Source organism: Strigops habroptila, chromosome 11, assembly GCF_004027225.2.
Source record: "Strigops habroptila isolate Jane chromosome 11, bStrHab1.2.pri, whole genome shotgun sequence".
NCBI lineage: Eukaryota > Metazoa > Chordata > Aves > Psittaciformes > Psittacidae > Strigops > Strigops habroptila.
The window spans coordinates 25263700-25279109 of NC_046360.1; the positions used below are offsets into that span (position 1 = coordinate 25263700).

A 15410-nucleotide genomic window follows, 5' to 3' on the forward strand; every position below is an offset into this window, starting at 1 on the left:
ATTATGTTTATGGTTATGCTTAGGAAAACTACTCTCAATTGTTTCCAGTCTGTTGCAAACATAAACCTACAAGCTGTATTAAATATGTACTATTGTATTTACCACAACTTTACGAAATCATGCATAAAATCCTAAAATGGGATAAAATAAAGGCAACTTCACTTTGCCCACCACCACCCCAATTTCTGGCAATATTTCAAAACAAACAAGGAAGCAAACCAATCCTTATTTTGCAAGGTCAGACAGAACCTTATCTACAGGAAAGATAAAACTAGCTTAAAATAAATAAATACATTATTCAGGAAGAGAAAAGTGATTCTCTATTATATCACCTACGTAGAAAGATGAAACAGCTCCACAATGAAAGATCGTAGTAATTATCTGTGTCTATTAATGAAGAAAATGGAATTTCTTCTAGCCAAAAGAGTAAAATGAAATTTACATTAGCCTCAAAAATGAAATAAACTAAAAATAAGGGAAAACGTTACAATTCAAATAATGTGGACCTGACAAGGTATTGCAGAGATTTAATGTTCAATCTTTCATTTTCATATTTTCTAATCTCAGGAACCTCACTGCTGTTGACATAAATCAGAGAAATTTAGCTGTAAGTATTCAAAGACAGAAAAGAATGTGGAACTATATGAAGACGCAAAATACAGAGAATCATAGAATCATTCAGGTTGGAAAAGACCTTTAAAATCATTGAGTCCAACCGTTAACCCAGCACTGCCAAGTCCAGCACTAAACCATGTCCCTAAATGCCACATCTACATGTCTTTTAAATACTTCCAGGATGGTGAGGAAATTTTTCCTAATATCCAATCTAAACCTCCCCTAGCGTGACTTGTATCTTCTGTTTGAAAGTCAGCGTAGTGCAGAGATCATTAAAAGCTGTGCACTATGTTATGTTTTAGAGTTCCGAAACATGTAAAGGATCAGCGAAGCATAATCTGGAGCTCAAATATATCTTAGCACTATTTCCTCTACAGTTTCCTTCCTTGCCCTGCAAGGACTCTGCTTTTTTTCACATTATTTTGCTACTGATCTAAATTTAAGGATGAAAAGAGAACCTCCAATACAAATCTTCCCAGTAGTGACCCATCTTCCATGCAAGCCACTGACCAAAGAATCACTTCTGATATGGCAAGCAGGCATCATGAACACTTTTTGCAGAAATGCAAAGAAAAAGAATATTAGTAACTTCTATTACTACTGGTAGTAATTTCTACCAGAAATTTTCTTATTACTTTTTTGTCCTGAGTTTTAAGGCAACATTAGTGCCCTCACTGAATAATATTTCAACTGCAATGTTCCTCCAAATTTTCTACTGAAAAACACAAAATATGTTGCAACAGAAAGCAACGTTCTCTGATCTTGCTACAAGAATGTTCTAAATTCAACCACAAATAGTACACATACTCTGAAAACAGCAAATTATTATTTATGCAAAAGATAATGAATATATAGAAAGGGGAAGATACAATAGATATTATCATTTTAATTAGGTATTATAGGAAGACAGCTATATTATTTATGAAAACTATAATCTATTCCAGAACCCAACATAGTATTGCTCTAACAGTGCTCAGAACAATCAGTAAATGATGCAATGTAAAAATAATTAAACTTTTTAATGGAAAGTATTTTAAGTATTTCTTGGAACTTCAACAGTTTAAATGGAAAAATAAGCATGCAGCGAACATGATCCAGAACTGGTTTTATTCACACGCTCTTCAGTCTTTCCCACCCTGTACCAGTCTTGTGCCTGATCTCACAATGTAGGGCAGGTGGAAGAAAGACTTTAAAGATAAGAAACAGCCGTTATGTTTGTTTGACCTGAGGGAGAATTTGAAAGACAAAAGCAAAAGGACATAAGAAAATAGCCTTCATAAATGCAGTATTCATAAAATTGCTTCAGACTGTTTCTGTTTCAGACGACAGTATATGATGTGCACCTTGTTTGCATCGAACTTGCTTCCACTGAAAGGCAAAAGCAGAACCTTAGCAAAGGTGATGAATCAGTGATGATTCACAAGCCCAATATGAATATCTACAAAGCCAACCTATTTTAAAAGTAAGCTATTATGGAGAGACAAATCAACACCACACATTACAAAATGTCAGAATTAAGATTTGCCTTTGCAAAGCCAGTTTGACCCCTTCCTGCAGAAACAGAAACCAAAAGCACCTTTATCCATTTTATTCTATTTTCTGGACTATTTTTCTAACCAACTTTACACTATCACAAACATTTTCAAAACTCTCTAAATACTTGACTTAGAACTCTCTGATTTTATCTTGTTAGGGCTTAGTTCTACAGTACTTAAATACATTTCTAACACTAATCATAGCAGAACTCTACTGGCTCAGAAAATGTTTAAACAGCTCTCTACACCAGCATTGATGTTCCTATGCGAGAACTCTTAAGTAGTGGCATCTTCTGCAATCCCTCTCCACAGAGGGATGGATCTGTGGCAAAGAGTATACAGTGGAAATTCATCAGGATGTATATGCAGTCTTTACATAACTACAGCTGGTAGAATGGGCGCAGGTAGGAAAGGCATGGTCATGTAAGAGCAAAAAAACCCTACAATATATGACCATCTAACAACATCACTAAATCTTGACATTCTCATCACTTTTCACACACCATGCTTCCTTCTCAAAAATACAAAAATTAACATTGATCATAGGAGTACATTAATCATCTCGGTAAGAAGGAGTACACAATCAACAAAGAAGTACAGGCAAAAAAATTCAGAACCTTTCATTATATTTCACAGAACAGATAATAACCAAAGGCAACTATACAGATTCAAGTTACTTAATGCCACATAATGCCATTATTTCTTTAACAAGTATTACTGCATTACAAATTATTTTCTATAGAAATACTGTAACTAATACTAGCAGGGGAAGGTATATGATCCCATGCAAGAAACACAAATGCAAAGGATTTGTTTGAAGAGCCAATATTTATGCTATAATGCCATACATTAAAATAATCACAGGAAAAGAACCAACGAAACAAACAAATTAAGAACTGCAACACAGTCCACTAACTGAACAGTTTACAAACGTCATTAACCACTTACATGACCAAAGATCTAGAAATAACATTTTTCAAAGGAGTCGGATCATTTCAGAACTTTGTTACAAGCGCTTTTTCCTTGTCAAATCCAGCAAATGTTAATTAGCATCCTGCCTTTGAGAACATTTTGTATTTTAGTTACATTAAATTCACAGCCTTCTCATTAACTACATATGTTTAGTAATTTTTGCTCTAAGGACATTAAAATCATGATTTAACTAGGTGCTATCACGCACAGTAGTTGTTTAGCCCAACTTCTTTTTAAACGCCAAACCCCTATTTTCATGGCTGTCTGTGCACAACTGCAATTCCTCCCTGCGACAACTGGAAACAAAGATGATTGTTCCCACATGTCTGTGCCAGCTGGTGGGCCACAAGGATTTTTTTTTACTAAAGCCTTAAGGCTACACAACTTAACTGCCATGACTTACTATAGTAGAGCTGTGAAGTACCAATCTACCTCAGAAAGGCAGGTTTTGCCACACATGTATTATCCTTCACTCATCTAAATGAAACAGTACGTTTATGTCTGGGTTTCTGTTTCGTCCAATTTATAAAATGAAAAAGCAGCTTTCACTTGAACAGAAAACAAAAATGGAAGCCACAAAACTGGAATTCCATTAAGTTTACCACACCTGCTAGGTTCTATCTACCAGTAATTATGCTAATTACAATATCTATAGATTCTTTGTATTCTCCTTGGGTTTGTATCTACCTAGTGAAATTTCAATATTGTTTTGTGTTGGGTTTTCCTCGGCATTTCTGTGTACAGTGCCAACATACTAGGATCATAACTAGGCCCCTTTAGACTTAGTCAGCATAGTTAAAGTATGCAAAGAATCATTTCTGAAGCCGTCCTATTAAAGTTCCTCTCAAAACATCTCCAGTTAGAGCAAAGGTTTTAAATTAGTAGACAGCAGTACTATCATTTTTCTCATCATTTCCATCCACTAGAATCAAGCCTAACTGAAGCTTAATTTATCTTATCACAGTAAATTTTCTTGGTTATAAAATCCATTTAAGCTGTCTAATTGAGTATTGCTTTAAATGGCAACAAGGTAATTTTCTGTAAATCTAAGAACTGGGGGAAGGGTATGGATGGACCACAGTTATTTATCACTTTAATTAAATAAAATACATGAAAATGAGAAGTGTTTGGACAGTAAGATAAATCTAACATTCATTAAGCTATTTGTCCCAAACAACTTGCATCAAGTCTTTACACATCAAGTATACAGTGCCTTATCTTTGTACTTTCATCTTTACCATTTTATCTGTGTTTTCCTGTCTCTGGGCACTAGTTTCTACAGGCCCCACAAATGGAACTCTCCACTCTTTTAGTCACCTTTCCCACAGGCAATTCCATTTCAACTTTTATGAAATAAAAATAATGGTGTCCCCAAAAGAAAACCAGAACATTTAAAGCTAGTATCAAGAATGGATTCAATTAGGGACAGTGGCAGGGTGTGTGTGTAAATAAATCAATCAACATTTAATCTTTCACCAGATAAATGAACTCTAGCATATAACTCACAAAGCAGAAAACACACATCTTTGGGACAGTACTACATATCATGTATTTGAGAGCACTTCATTTGTAGTATCATAAAGTCACTGGGCTTGGAATGCATCTCAGGAGGTCACTACTGCAACCTCCTGCTCAAGGCATGGAGAACACTGAAATCAGACCATGCCGCCTGATGTGCCTTTGAATCCTCCAATAGATAGATAAAAAAGGGGGGGGGGGGGGGAGGGGAACCACCACAAAAACACAACCCACACAAAAGTTTGCCTCACAGTTTACTTCTATTTAAATACAGCATTTTGCTAATCTAAGGGTTTTTCGGTTTAACTCAGAATTTACTGCCTTGCCACTATGCTCCTCTCATTCTAAACAGTCACAGAGGCGCACAAAACATGAAAACTGCCTAAAAAGTGAGATGGCTGGCAAACTCCACTTGAGATAAAGCTCCATTTGAAACACACTGTCAAGAAAGCTGTGAACAGCTGCAGGGTGACAAAGACTAAATGGTACACAAGCCTCCAAACTGGTGCTTTTTACAGCGCATGATCTTTCCTTCGCACGCACAGCAGATGTACCAGAACGATACATTGGCAGTACAGCACAAAGACCACACTGAAATATCTGGCTCAGCCTGATCTGAGACAAGAAAAATCACAAAACAATACAAAAAATACAATTTCAAAGTAAAACTGTACCTTAGAAAAATAAAAATATGAGAGTGAAAGAACCATAGTTATACCATTATTATTGTAAAATTAAAAGCAGATTTACATTTCAAGCAATATCAAATATCAACATTGTAATAGAAATAAAAATAAAGCTTTTGTAGTTTTGTTCCAAGTATTTTGTGCTGTCTGCTTTTATTTGCTCTTTATGCGAACTCAGAACTGCCAAGAAGTCAATCATCTCACAGCCCTTCTCTATAAACTGGTTTGTTCAAAAGAAAAAACAGATTGCAATAAATACATACTATAATCACCTTTCCTCTTCATTGTTTTTAGGTTTTCTGTATTAATACATGTATGCTGAACACATCAGTATTCAGTTACAGTACAGACATCACCTATTTTTCTAATCCATTTTCTCCACTGACAGAACTCCACTCACAATCTACAAACTTTCTTTGTAGACATTTACTTATTTCACAGTTCATTAACCTTCAAACAGCACACCTGGGCTCAGAGGTGTGTTATCTAACACAGTGATACACTAACTAATAAAGTGCTAAGTATGTTTGTGTCAGAATTGCCTATGAAGTGAAATGTTTTTCTTCACTGAGCTACCCAGCTGAAATGAATTTATTTGCATCAATTTATGTAGGTTTTTTTCTTGATGGTAAGAGCTGTAGTTAAATGCCAGTCACTAAATATGTGCAGAGTCTCAGCCTGTACCACCTACCACTTTTTAAAGTATACAAATGGTAGTGTCTCATCTTTTTGAATCAAAAGAATCATTCACGTTGTTTAACCTCTTTCCCTCTGCAGGAACAGTACAAAGCTTCATTTAAAAATTAACTAACTTCTACAGCTTTTTCATAACAGCAAGGAAAATCTGAGCAAGTCTAATATTCTTCCTTTTAATAATTCTCTGTGGAGCACAGTGACATTTTCCCTGTTCTGTAGCTGGAGTAGCCTGACGTTGGCTCATTTCTATCTGACCTCAGGGTTTTCACATCATTAATAAAGAGATAATCAAAACAAAGACTATATATGTTAGGGTAGGAAAAGTTCGCATGATTTGGCACTATTATCATATATACCCTTAAAAATGGAACAAAATTAAATGCACGTTGCAGAGGTGGTGAACCTTCTAAGGCCTGGTTCCAAACATTTTTCCTACTGGCAATAAACCATTTTCAGACCTCCAACTCTGGCCACCATGATAGTTATTGCTTTAGAGGATTATATCTTTTTGTTTCAGCTGTCAATAAAAACTTCAAATGATAGTTTTTAAAGTCGAACCTATTAAAATAACCCAAAACACTGACATCACTGAGATAAAAGAATCATCATGCAAAAAGCACATCGTGTTTAGGTTTAGACTTATTTACTGTTGGTTTTAAATTCTCTCTTATCATATGAAAAAGTGCCATTGTACCCGAAATCCGATCCAATTACCATTGTTTGAAGGAAACTAATTACACTCACCAAAAAACTCCAGATGTCCTAAGTGTATTTCTGGTGATCTGCGGTAACACATATAAAACAACTATCTGACTTGAGCAGATTGGCTAGTCATGCCTCTCAATACTAGCCAACATTCTGCAGCATTTAATATAACTCTGCTCATACTTCATCTTAGACCATTGAAACTACCTATGTAAGAATGAGCTCAAACTTAAACTATACTTGTAAAGTAATAATATTTTCTGACCTAATTTTGCAGTGACATCATAAAAAATACAGACTTGAAATGACACAAAAAATAATCTACTCTACTGAATAACAAACACTGATCAAATTCAGTAACAAAAAGTGACACTAATGAACTTCCAGGGATACCTGAATGACAAGAAGCTACAATTAATACCAACATATTACTTCTAAGCCTCATGGCCTATTAGACCTGGCTTGCAAGATCCATGGAGTGAGGTTGAGTTGTATCAAGTAGAAGAATCGGGGGACTCAAGCAGAACCAGCATTGTACCCCAGAGATCAATATTGCATCCAGTCCTGTTCAACATCATCATTGATGATCTGGACATGGGGCAGAGTGCAGCCTCAGCAAGTTTGCGGGCAGTACAACTGGGAAGAGCAGCTAATACACCAGAGTGTGATGTTGCTGTTCAGAGGGACCTCAACAGGCTGAAGAAATGGGCTGTGAAGGACCTCATGTAGTTCAGAGAAAGGAAATATAAGTCCTACATGTATATCCTGGGGTCCATCCAGGATATACAAAGCTGGAAAACAGCTTTGCAGAAAAGGACGTCATGGTCCTGGTGGACATCATGTTGAGCACCAGCAACACGCTCCGGCAGCAAAAAGCTAAACAGTTTCCTGGGCTGCATTAGCAGGGGTACTGCCAGCAGTAATTCTGGTTGAGGGAGGTGATCCTTCTCCTCTGTTCATCGCTGGTCAGGCCCTGCCTGGGGAGTTGTGTCCAGTTCTGGGCTTCTCGGTACAAGAGAGACAAGGACATACTGGAGAGAGTCCAGTGAAGGGCCATAAAGCAATTAAGGGATTGTTTTAATAAAGAATTGGAGCATCTCTCATACGACATAATCGGAGAGAGCTGGGACTGTTTAGTCTAGAAAAGAGAAACGGGCATCTTATCACTGTGTATAAATATCTGAAGGGACAATGCAAAGAAGATGGAGCTGGGGTTTTCATTGGTGCCCAGTGACAGGATAAGGGACAACAGGCACCAAACAAAACACAGAAGGCTCCCTCTGAACCTCGGGGAACACTTCTTTACAGAGAGGATGACTGAGCACTAGCAACACGTTGCCCAGTGAGGTTGTGGAATGTCCTTCCTTGAAGATATTCAAAAGCCACCTGGACATGGTCCTGCACAATTAGCTTTAGGTGGCCCTGCTTGAGCAGGAAGGTTGGACCAGAGGATCTCCCTTCCAACCTCAACTAACGTGTGATTCTATGAATCACATCCTGTTGCACCATATGTAGCTGCTGTCTCCAAAACATGAAGATAACCTGCAGAGTACCATTATTAAGCCAAATAATTGTAAAAGGCTTATTATGAAGTAACTGAGATCCTACTGAGGATCTTTTTTGGATTCCTTTTATTACAGGATTTACTAAGCTGATTTAATTACAACAAAGTGACTACCAAGTAATCCTATTTAGGCAGAAAGTCGACACTGCAACTGCTCAGTTTGGGATTAGAACTGGCCTTTGACGTTTACTTTCACCTCCAGAAAGAAGCCCTTCAGGGCAGGTTATGAGGATGTTTTAGGACAGCATAAAATTCTACAGTGATAATTAACAAAACTATATATTCTATAAATACACAATGTGGACATGCAGGAAGAAAGGAGTGGGGCTTAATGCAGGCCAAAATGTTATTAACTTTACTCATCTGGGAACAACCAACAATAGCTTGTACAGCACTAAATTCCTTCCATAATGATTTCCACCTGCTGGAGGGCTGCCATTCGCCCTTCATCTCCCTGCAGCTGCTTTCCCACCTGCTGCTGGAAGCCACTGCCCTCCCTTTAGATAAGACCTGAGGCCTGGAGATAGAAGATACAGTTGCTCTAAGCAAACAAAACCTCTTTTCCTAATTCCCGGTTGCAGAGAATGAAACCTGCTATGTCTAGAATCATTGCTGGATTGCTACCACAGTACAGTCTAGCCTTAGCTTAATCAGCTTAAACCCCAGGTCTCACAGAGGACCCAGCTGGCAAAGCAGTATTTTTATTCCCCATCCACCAATATTGGCAGGCCACTTGCTTGATCACCATGTAAATGACACTTGCTCATTTTCAGGTCTTCAGTAGGAAGGATCCTGGGTTTAGTGCATAGAAAGCCCCTCTATCCTATCATGGGTATCTTGTTGGATGGACTGTATTTTCTGCAGGAAATGTATGAGCTTCATCAGAGGAGCTATTGATTTGTTGTTGTTTTGTTATTTAATTTAACACAGCTGAATATATACATATCAGAAACAAAACATCAAAGGCCTCTGCTGATATTTAGTCTCTCACACATGACCAAATGTAGCATTTTCAGCAACCACGCATATGAGACAAACATTCCCTCTACTCCTCCAAACTAAAGATTAAGTGGAAATGTAAAAAGTCTTTTTGAAAGACAGGATATTTCTGAGTACTGAAGACAGACGTTGAGTTGTATGAAGTTGATATTTGCAAAGTGATTACAAATAGTGTTCCCATAAAACTAAGAGTAGATACAAATGGAGTTCAGGGAAACTACTCTAATTTTCCTGTCTTGCTGCATCACATTTAGCTTTACAGATGTAACAGAAGAATATGGCCTGAAGGCATGAATTCGTTAACTGAAATGTACAGTGAAGCATACAATGAAACAAACAAAATAATTCTTATCGGCACATACTGGCCGCCTGGTAAGTCAAAATATATGAAGGGCAAATAAGCAAGCAAAGAAATGAGAGAAAAAGGAGGCATTTCCATCCTGAATAAGTGAAAAGCACCACAAACAGCCTGTTTTCAACCATCTAACCAACTAACGCCAGGAACAAGATCAGCTCTAAAACCCTTCAAACTTATGGCATCCAACAAACGGTCTATAGCCTTAGTAATTACTTTTCACTGAGGTGTTTTCTTGTTATGATGCTAAGGACATCTTCTTTTTGGTTTTGTCTAAATATTGATAAGAAACAAGGACTTTGGCCTACAGGAGTAGACGTTGCAATCTAAGAGTTCAGCCGCTGTCCAGCTTGTGTTCCTCAGAGCTCTAGCACATTTCTCCAGAATGCCCACAGTTTAACACAGCCTCTCTCCAATAAACTGCACATCCAGCCTGGAAGTTGTAACATAACAGTTCGTGGAGAAGAAACATCCTGGCAATCGTTTTTAACCAGTAAAACTCCGTACCACACAGCAGGGTGGTAAGGAACGTGCTGGAACCCTGGGGGTCTTAAAAATATGTAATAGAATATCATTAGAACATGCCTTGAATAATCTCATTTTCTAATCTGTGAAATAGCTTGGACGCAGAGATCTGTCACTTGTTTTCATGATTATCAGAGAAAGCAAGTAACAACCTCACACAGTTACACAGCAATTTATGACAAATCCTGTGTTTGGTTATACAAGTGTATGTCTTATGGCTAGCTGAAAGCTCCTATAAGACTCTGTTCCAGGAAACAAGACTGGATATGCCAGAAGTTTTAAGGAGCTCTTGATTCAAAGTCTATTCAAGACATGAAAAGTATGTTCAGACTAAACACATCTTTTGAGAGCCTCAGCGTTTTATAACCCCAGATCTTCATTTCTAACCCCAAATATGTAATCTTCTAGATGGGAAGTTGTACAGCCTGTGACATGCCTACAACAACCTTGAGGCTTTAAAATAACAAACAAAAGTACTGTTTTTTCCTAGTAACTCCTGGTTTGAGAACCTGATGGGTACACAGTGTGCTTTATTTCTACTACGTAACATAAAAGATCTTTTTAAGCAGACTTGAGATGTGCTAAGTCTCCACCATAAAGTATAGGAAAGTAAAAAAATATTCAGTGCATCTTCAATGGATAAAAAATGAGATGTACTTAATATTGCCCAAAGTATGCATGCTATTAAACTATTGCAAGATCAGGTAATTTGTTGACATAATTTAAAGTTTAAAAGAGGTTGTTTAAAGTCTCTGCCTCATAGGTGAATGGTGCATATAAGAGCATACCCTGTAATTCTATCTTTTCAAAAGTAAATAAAAGAAATTTTGAGGCTAGCAAAGTTATTTCCCATTTTAAATTTGCTGTTAGATCAAAAATATTTAAAGTAGTGGCTGCATCAATATATGTGTATTACTTAAATTGGAAGTTTTCTTTATGTTGCTTCTAATGCATCTCGAGATGTACCATATCCCAAAATGAAGTGACCCTTCTGCCAAAAGCCTTCTGTACATGAACAGACAATTACAGCAAATTTAACTAAAATTACTTCCTATCACAAGTGGACATAATTCACCAACTTCCCTAATTCCCTTTACAAAGATAGCTTCAAAAGAGAAAAGAAATAGAAATTAAAAAAAAAAAACCCACCAAACAAAAACCCCACCCCTGTTGTCCGATAAAATCATTGCCTACTCAAAGCATAAAATGGAAATCACCCAGTTTTCTATGGAGAATATAAAATAGTTTGCAGTGTTTCAAAGCTTCATCAGAGGTAATGTAATTACCAAAGGCTGACAATAATGCATATGAAATAAACCCCACAATTTCTGAAAATTCAGACACAAATTCAGGCTCAACTGATTTAGCAAGTCAATGCAGAGACAGCCTTAACTGTCTAGAACCAAGATATACTGTGAGGACATTTGAATTGTTTTGCTTCATTTTAAAGTCTGCACATGGAGCACCTGTGTGCAAAGTACCACAATCACTTATATCACAAATAACATTATATTAGGCCAAACAAAAGGGATTCATTCTCTGCTATTATAGAGCATTTCTCCTATCCAACTACCTCTCTGATCACTTTGACATTAATTTTTCATTTGGTTTCCCTGAGAGACTAACAATAAGAAGCCACAATACAATCGTCACCTGCACACCAACAGGCAATTACAGTTAATTTTAACTTAATTGCTTCATGTAAAAGGTTCAAGCTGAACTGCCTTATGTAGAAACTGGAACGAGGAATTGAATACCTGTCTGAAACCAACTGGTTCTCCACTAGGACTACACAATCCCAGCAGCCCTTCATCAAGAGCACTCTGGCTTCAACTGTTAAGTTTACCACAGCCCATCTGCCAGCCATAAGATTGTAATGCCTTAAATACATACTGGTCTGATAAATTAGGAAATCAAATTAAAAGAGAGCCAATGGAATTCATCACTATCCTCAGCAGCATGACAGTTAATACGAACCTCACAAAACAGATCTGCACACTTGAAGATTTAAAATATGTAATCTTTACTATTCAGATGCTAGATTGAGATCTGCCAAAATTGCTAGAATTTTTATCCTTGTTCTATTATGATTATTTTCTATTATATACATATGCTGGCTGGCCCACTTAACACAAACTGGAAATTCCGAGATTTCATCTCTATCTTCTTAATGTGCAGCGGATAAGACATACAGCATAGACTGATAACCAGAATCTTAGAAATATTTATTTCCTGTTTCCATGAGAATGATAGTTTAAGCTGGTTTTTTTTATCTCCTAGAGCTTTGCTAGCCAGAAATTTGAAACATCCTGTAAGATTCCTGTATACCTTTTAGAATATACTTCTCTTTCTGAATAGAAACTCTTCTTTCTGAATAGAAACTATTTACACTGCATGACTGAATTTCACAGGTATTTTTGTTTCTTGAAAGGGGTAAATACATTAAAAATAAAATTAAGAAGTTATAATAGGAATCAGTCTAATCAGTGTTGTGTGCTCCAGCCCACGAAGTTTTTTAAAAGCCCAGAAAAGGAAAAAAATAGATAACATTTTTAACACTGGACATTTTACACATTCCATCAAACGTGACAACCATCTCAATGGTATTCCATCACCCATATTTTTATGATCTGACTTTGCAGATAGATACATAACTAATGCATTGGCCTGTTTTAAAAACTGAAATTGGTCATATTTCAAAACAAATGTTGATTGCACTTGGGGGGAAAAAAAAAAAAAAAAAACCCCAAACAGCACACAGATTAATATCATGCACCCATCAACAGATCCCTTCAAACTACATCAGTAGCTTCACTCTTCAGACTAGAAACACACAGTATGAAAGACACGTCAAGCCAAACCCATCAAAAGAAAAACTCAGACAACTAACAGATGAAGAAACAAGGAATGAAATCACAGCAATCAAGGCACTAAGGCCCAGCTTCCCCCAATGAAGGCAATGCGAATTAGGCCTTTTTTCTTAAAATGCAATCATAGGTGCTTCTAAAAAAATTCTAGAATGAGAGCTGGTGTACTACAAAAAAATGTATATAACAAATATTTTGGCATTTTAGGGTTTAAAACTATTTCACTATTCTTTAACAAATTGTCTTCTACACAGACTTGCAACAAACACATCATCACCTTGACACACGCTATTAACTAAATATTTCTATTGCATTTTATGATTAGAAGAAACAATACCTCTGTCTGAAGTATGGCAGCTCTCTGTTCTTTGGCAGTAAGTGACTCTTTAAGCACTTCAATGTGTTGCTTGCAATCTGAATTCTGATTGCTAAGGGTTTCAAGCTTAGTTTGTAAGGCAAGAAGTTCTGATTCTTTCTTTGAGAGTTCTTGTTTCAATTGGTCAATCTGTAATGGGGGGAAAAAAAGGTTAGATCATTAATTTAATTTCCAATTCATAGTTGCACTTGAAATTTGAAAGGTGCGAACGACCATGATACAACAACTCAGACACCTGTAAATTCTGGAAGAATTCTGGAAGACTTTTTACACTCACAACTTCAATTGAGTTTCTTGTAATTTCATGTACCTGACTTAAGAATGATTGCCCTGCTGTTGCACAAGTTAAAAGGAAACTCTTAAAGATTATACATGATGATTTGGCCTATAAATTCACCATGGACCTCACTTAAGTTCAAAGGAATTTATCCTGCGTGAGGCAAGTCTGGCAGGACAGCAAAAATGCATAAGAAAAAAAATGTTCATAAAAGTATAAATTCCATCCAATAGCCTATTCCTTCCAATAGCATGATTCTTGTGACTTATCATTGGCCAGAATGAATAAAGGTTTTTTAGGAGCCTGATAAGGAAAAGCAGGCATCTTAGGTAAGGAGAGGAAAACAGAGAAGTGGAATTTTAACCTTATTCTTCTTCCAAATGCGTTGCTACCCACCATTACCACCTCCTTTTTTCCTCCCTGGCAGTTCATACGGAATTCTCAGGTACTAGAAAAGCCAAGCCAAAGAGATTAACTTAAGAGAAGTCTGGGGAAAACGTTACAAAAAATTCTACAGAATGAAAGGTTTGTGAGATTGTAAAAGCACATCCTAAGGGAAACAGCAGAAACCCAGTCACTAAGATAGAGCTTCTGAATTTAAGTGAATTTAAGGTTCATCAGAAAATGTCATGTCACAATGATAAATGGGAGAGGTAGCCACAGAATGCAGAAATGTGGTGGATTTAGAATATATGAATCTGAACAAAGCACCGGACAATACACACAATGATGCTAAAGGATGGTGAATTAGGTGACGTAAAGCTATTCTTAAATCCTGTGAAATAACACTGGTCACCAGATGAGTTCAGATACATAACCTCATGAGGATTATTTGAAATAAAATGCCTCAGTGCACCTGTGTAAGTCAGAAAAACTACACTCCCTTTATATTTGAAAGTTTTCTTGATGACTGTCATACCTAGATATTTTTCTTTAAATTTCAAGTTTCAATTCTGCAACAACCAGAGAAGTCCTGGAAGAGCTCTTTCCATCCTCTCTCACCAGTTGCATCTCAACAGTTATTTGGGATGTAAGAAATCCAGAAAGACGAGATGGAAGGCAATTCAAAAATCCCCAGGAAAAAAAGAAAATGTACCCACAGGCTGATCTCACTCAACCACGTCATAAAGACCCACGTATTGAAGTATTTCACAGGTTCAATATTGTACGGCACAGTCACTGGAAGCATTTCTATTTTGTTTTACATTGTAAGTGTATCCTTAAAAATTAAATTTAAAAAAACCTGTTTCTTCCAACTATAGACCATATGCATGTCTTACTGTATTTATTCCTTATTTCTCTTTTAAAATCTCAATATGTTTGTCTAGCTGGTTAAGATATGTGGTTAGCCACCCCTGAGCTACTGTATAAAATCAAGAATCTATACTGGCACTGAAAGCAGTCACCTTCACAGTCCGAAAATCTCAAAATAAAAAAAGGAGCATACAAAAAACAGATGTCAAGAAAACATAAAGCGTGCAGTTAAGAAACTGCTAGAGAAAACTCTCTCTTGAATGCAAACCACCTTCCTCCATGCCTTGCCAGAATATGTAAGCAAGTATGGCAACCGAGACAGAAATGTATACAAAATGAACAATGGGAAAATCTGTCTACAAGATATAAAGACAAAACGTAGATCTGCAGCCAATCTGAATTACATCACATGCTTTATACAAGACCCGTGTGAACACTGCAGACGGGTAATCTCTCCAAGAAACTC

At 36.8% G+C, this 15410-nt stretch overlaps 1 protein-coding gene across 19 annotated transcripts in view; it reads right to left on the reverse strand.

Moving 5' to 3' along the window:
* The window catches only part of ERC2 (ELKS/RAB6-interacting/CAST family member 2), a 488016-nt gene that overhangs the window by 354491 nt on the left and 118115 nt on the right, over positions 1-15410 (reverse strand). For all 19 annotated transcript variants that reach the window (XR_003993765.1, XR_003993764.1, XR_003993761.1 and 16 more), the window contains one exon: positions 13375-13542. Coding sequence is in view for 2 of the 19 variants with exons in the window: in XM_030501570.1 (XP_030357430.1) it covers positions 13375-13542 (168 nt within the window). In the remaining 17 variants the exon portion in view is untranslated. The remainder of the gene's footprint in view (positions 1-13374; positions 13543-15410) is intronic.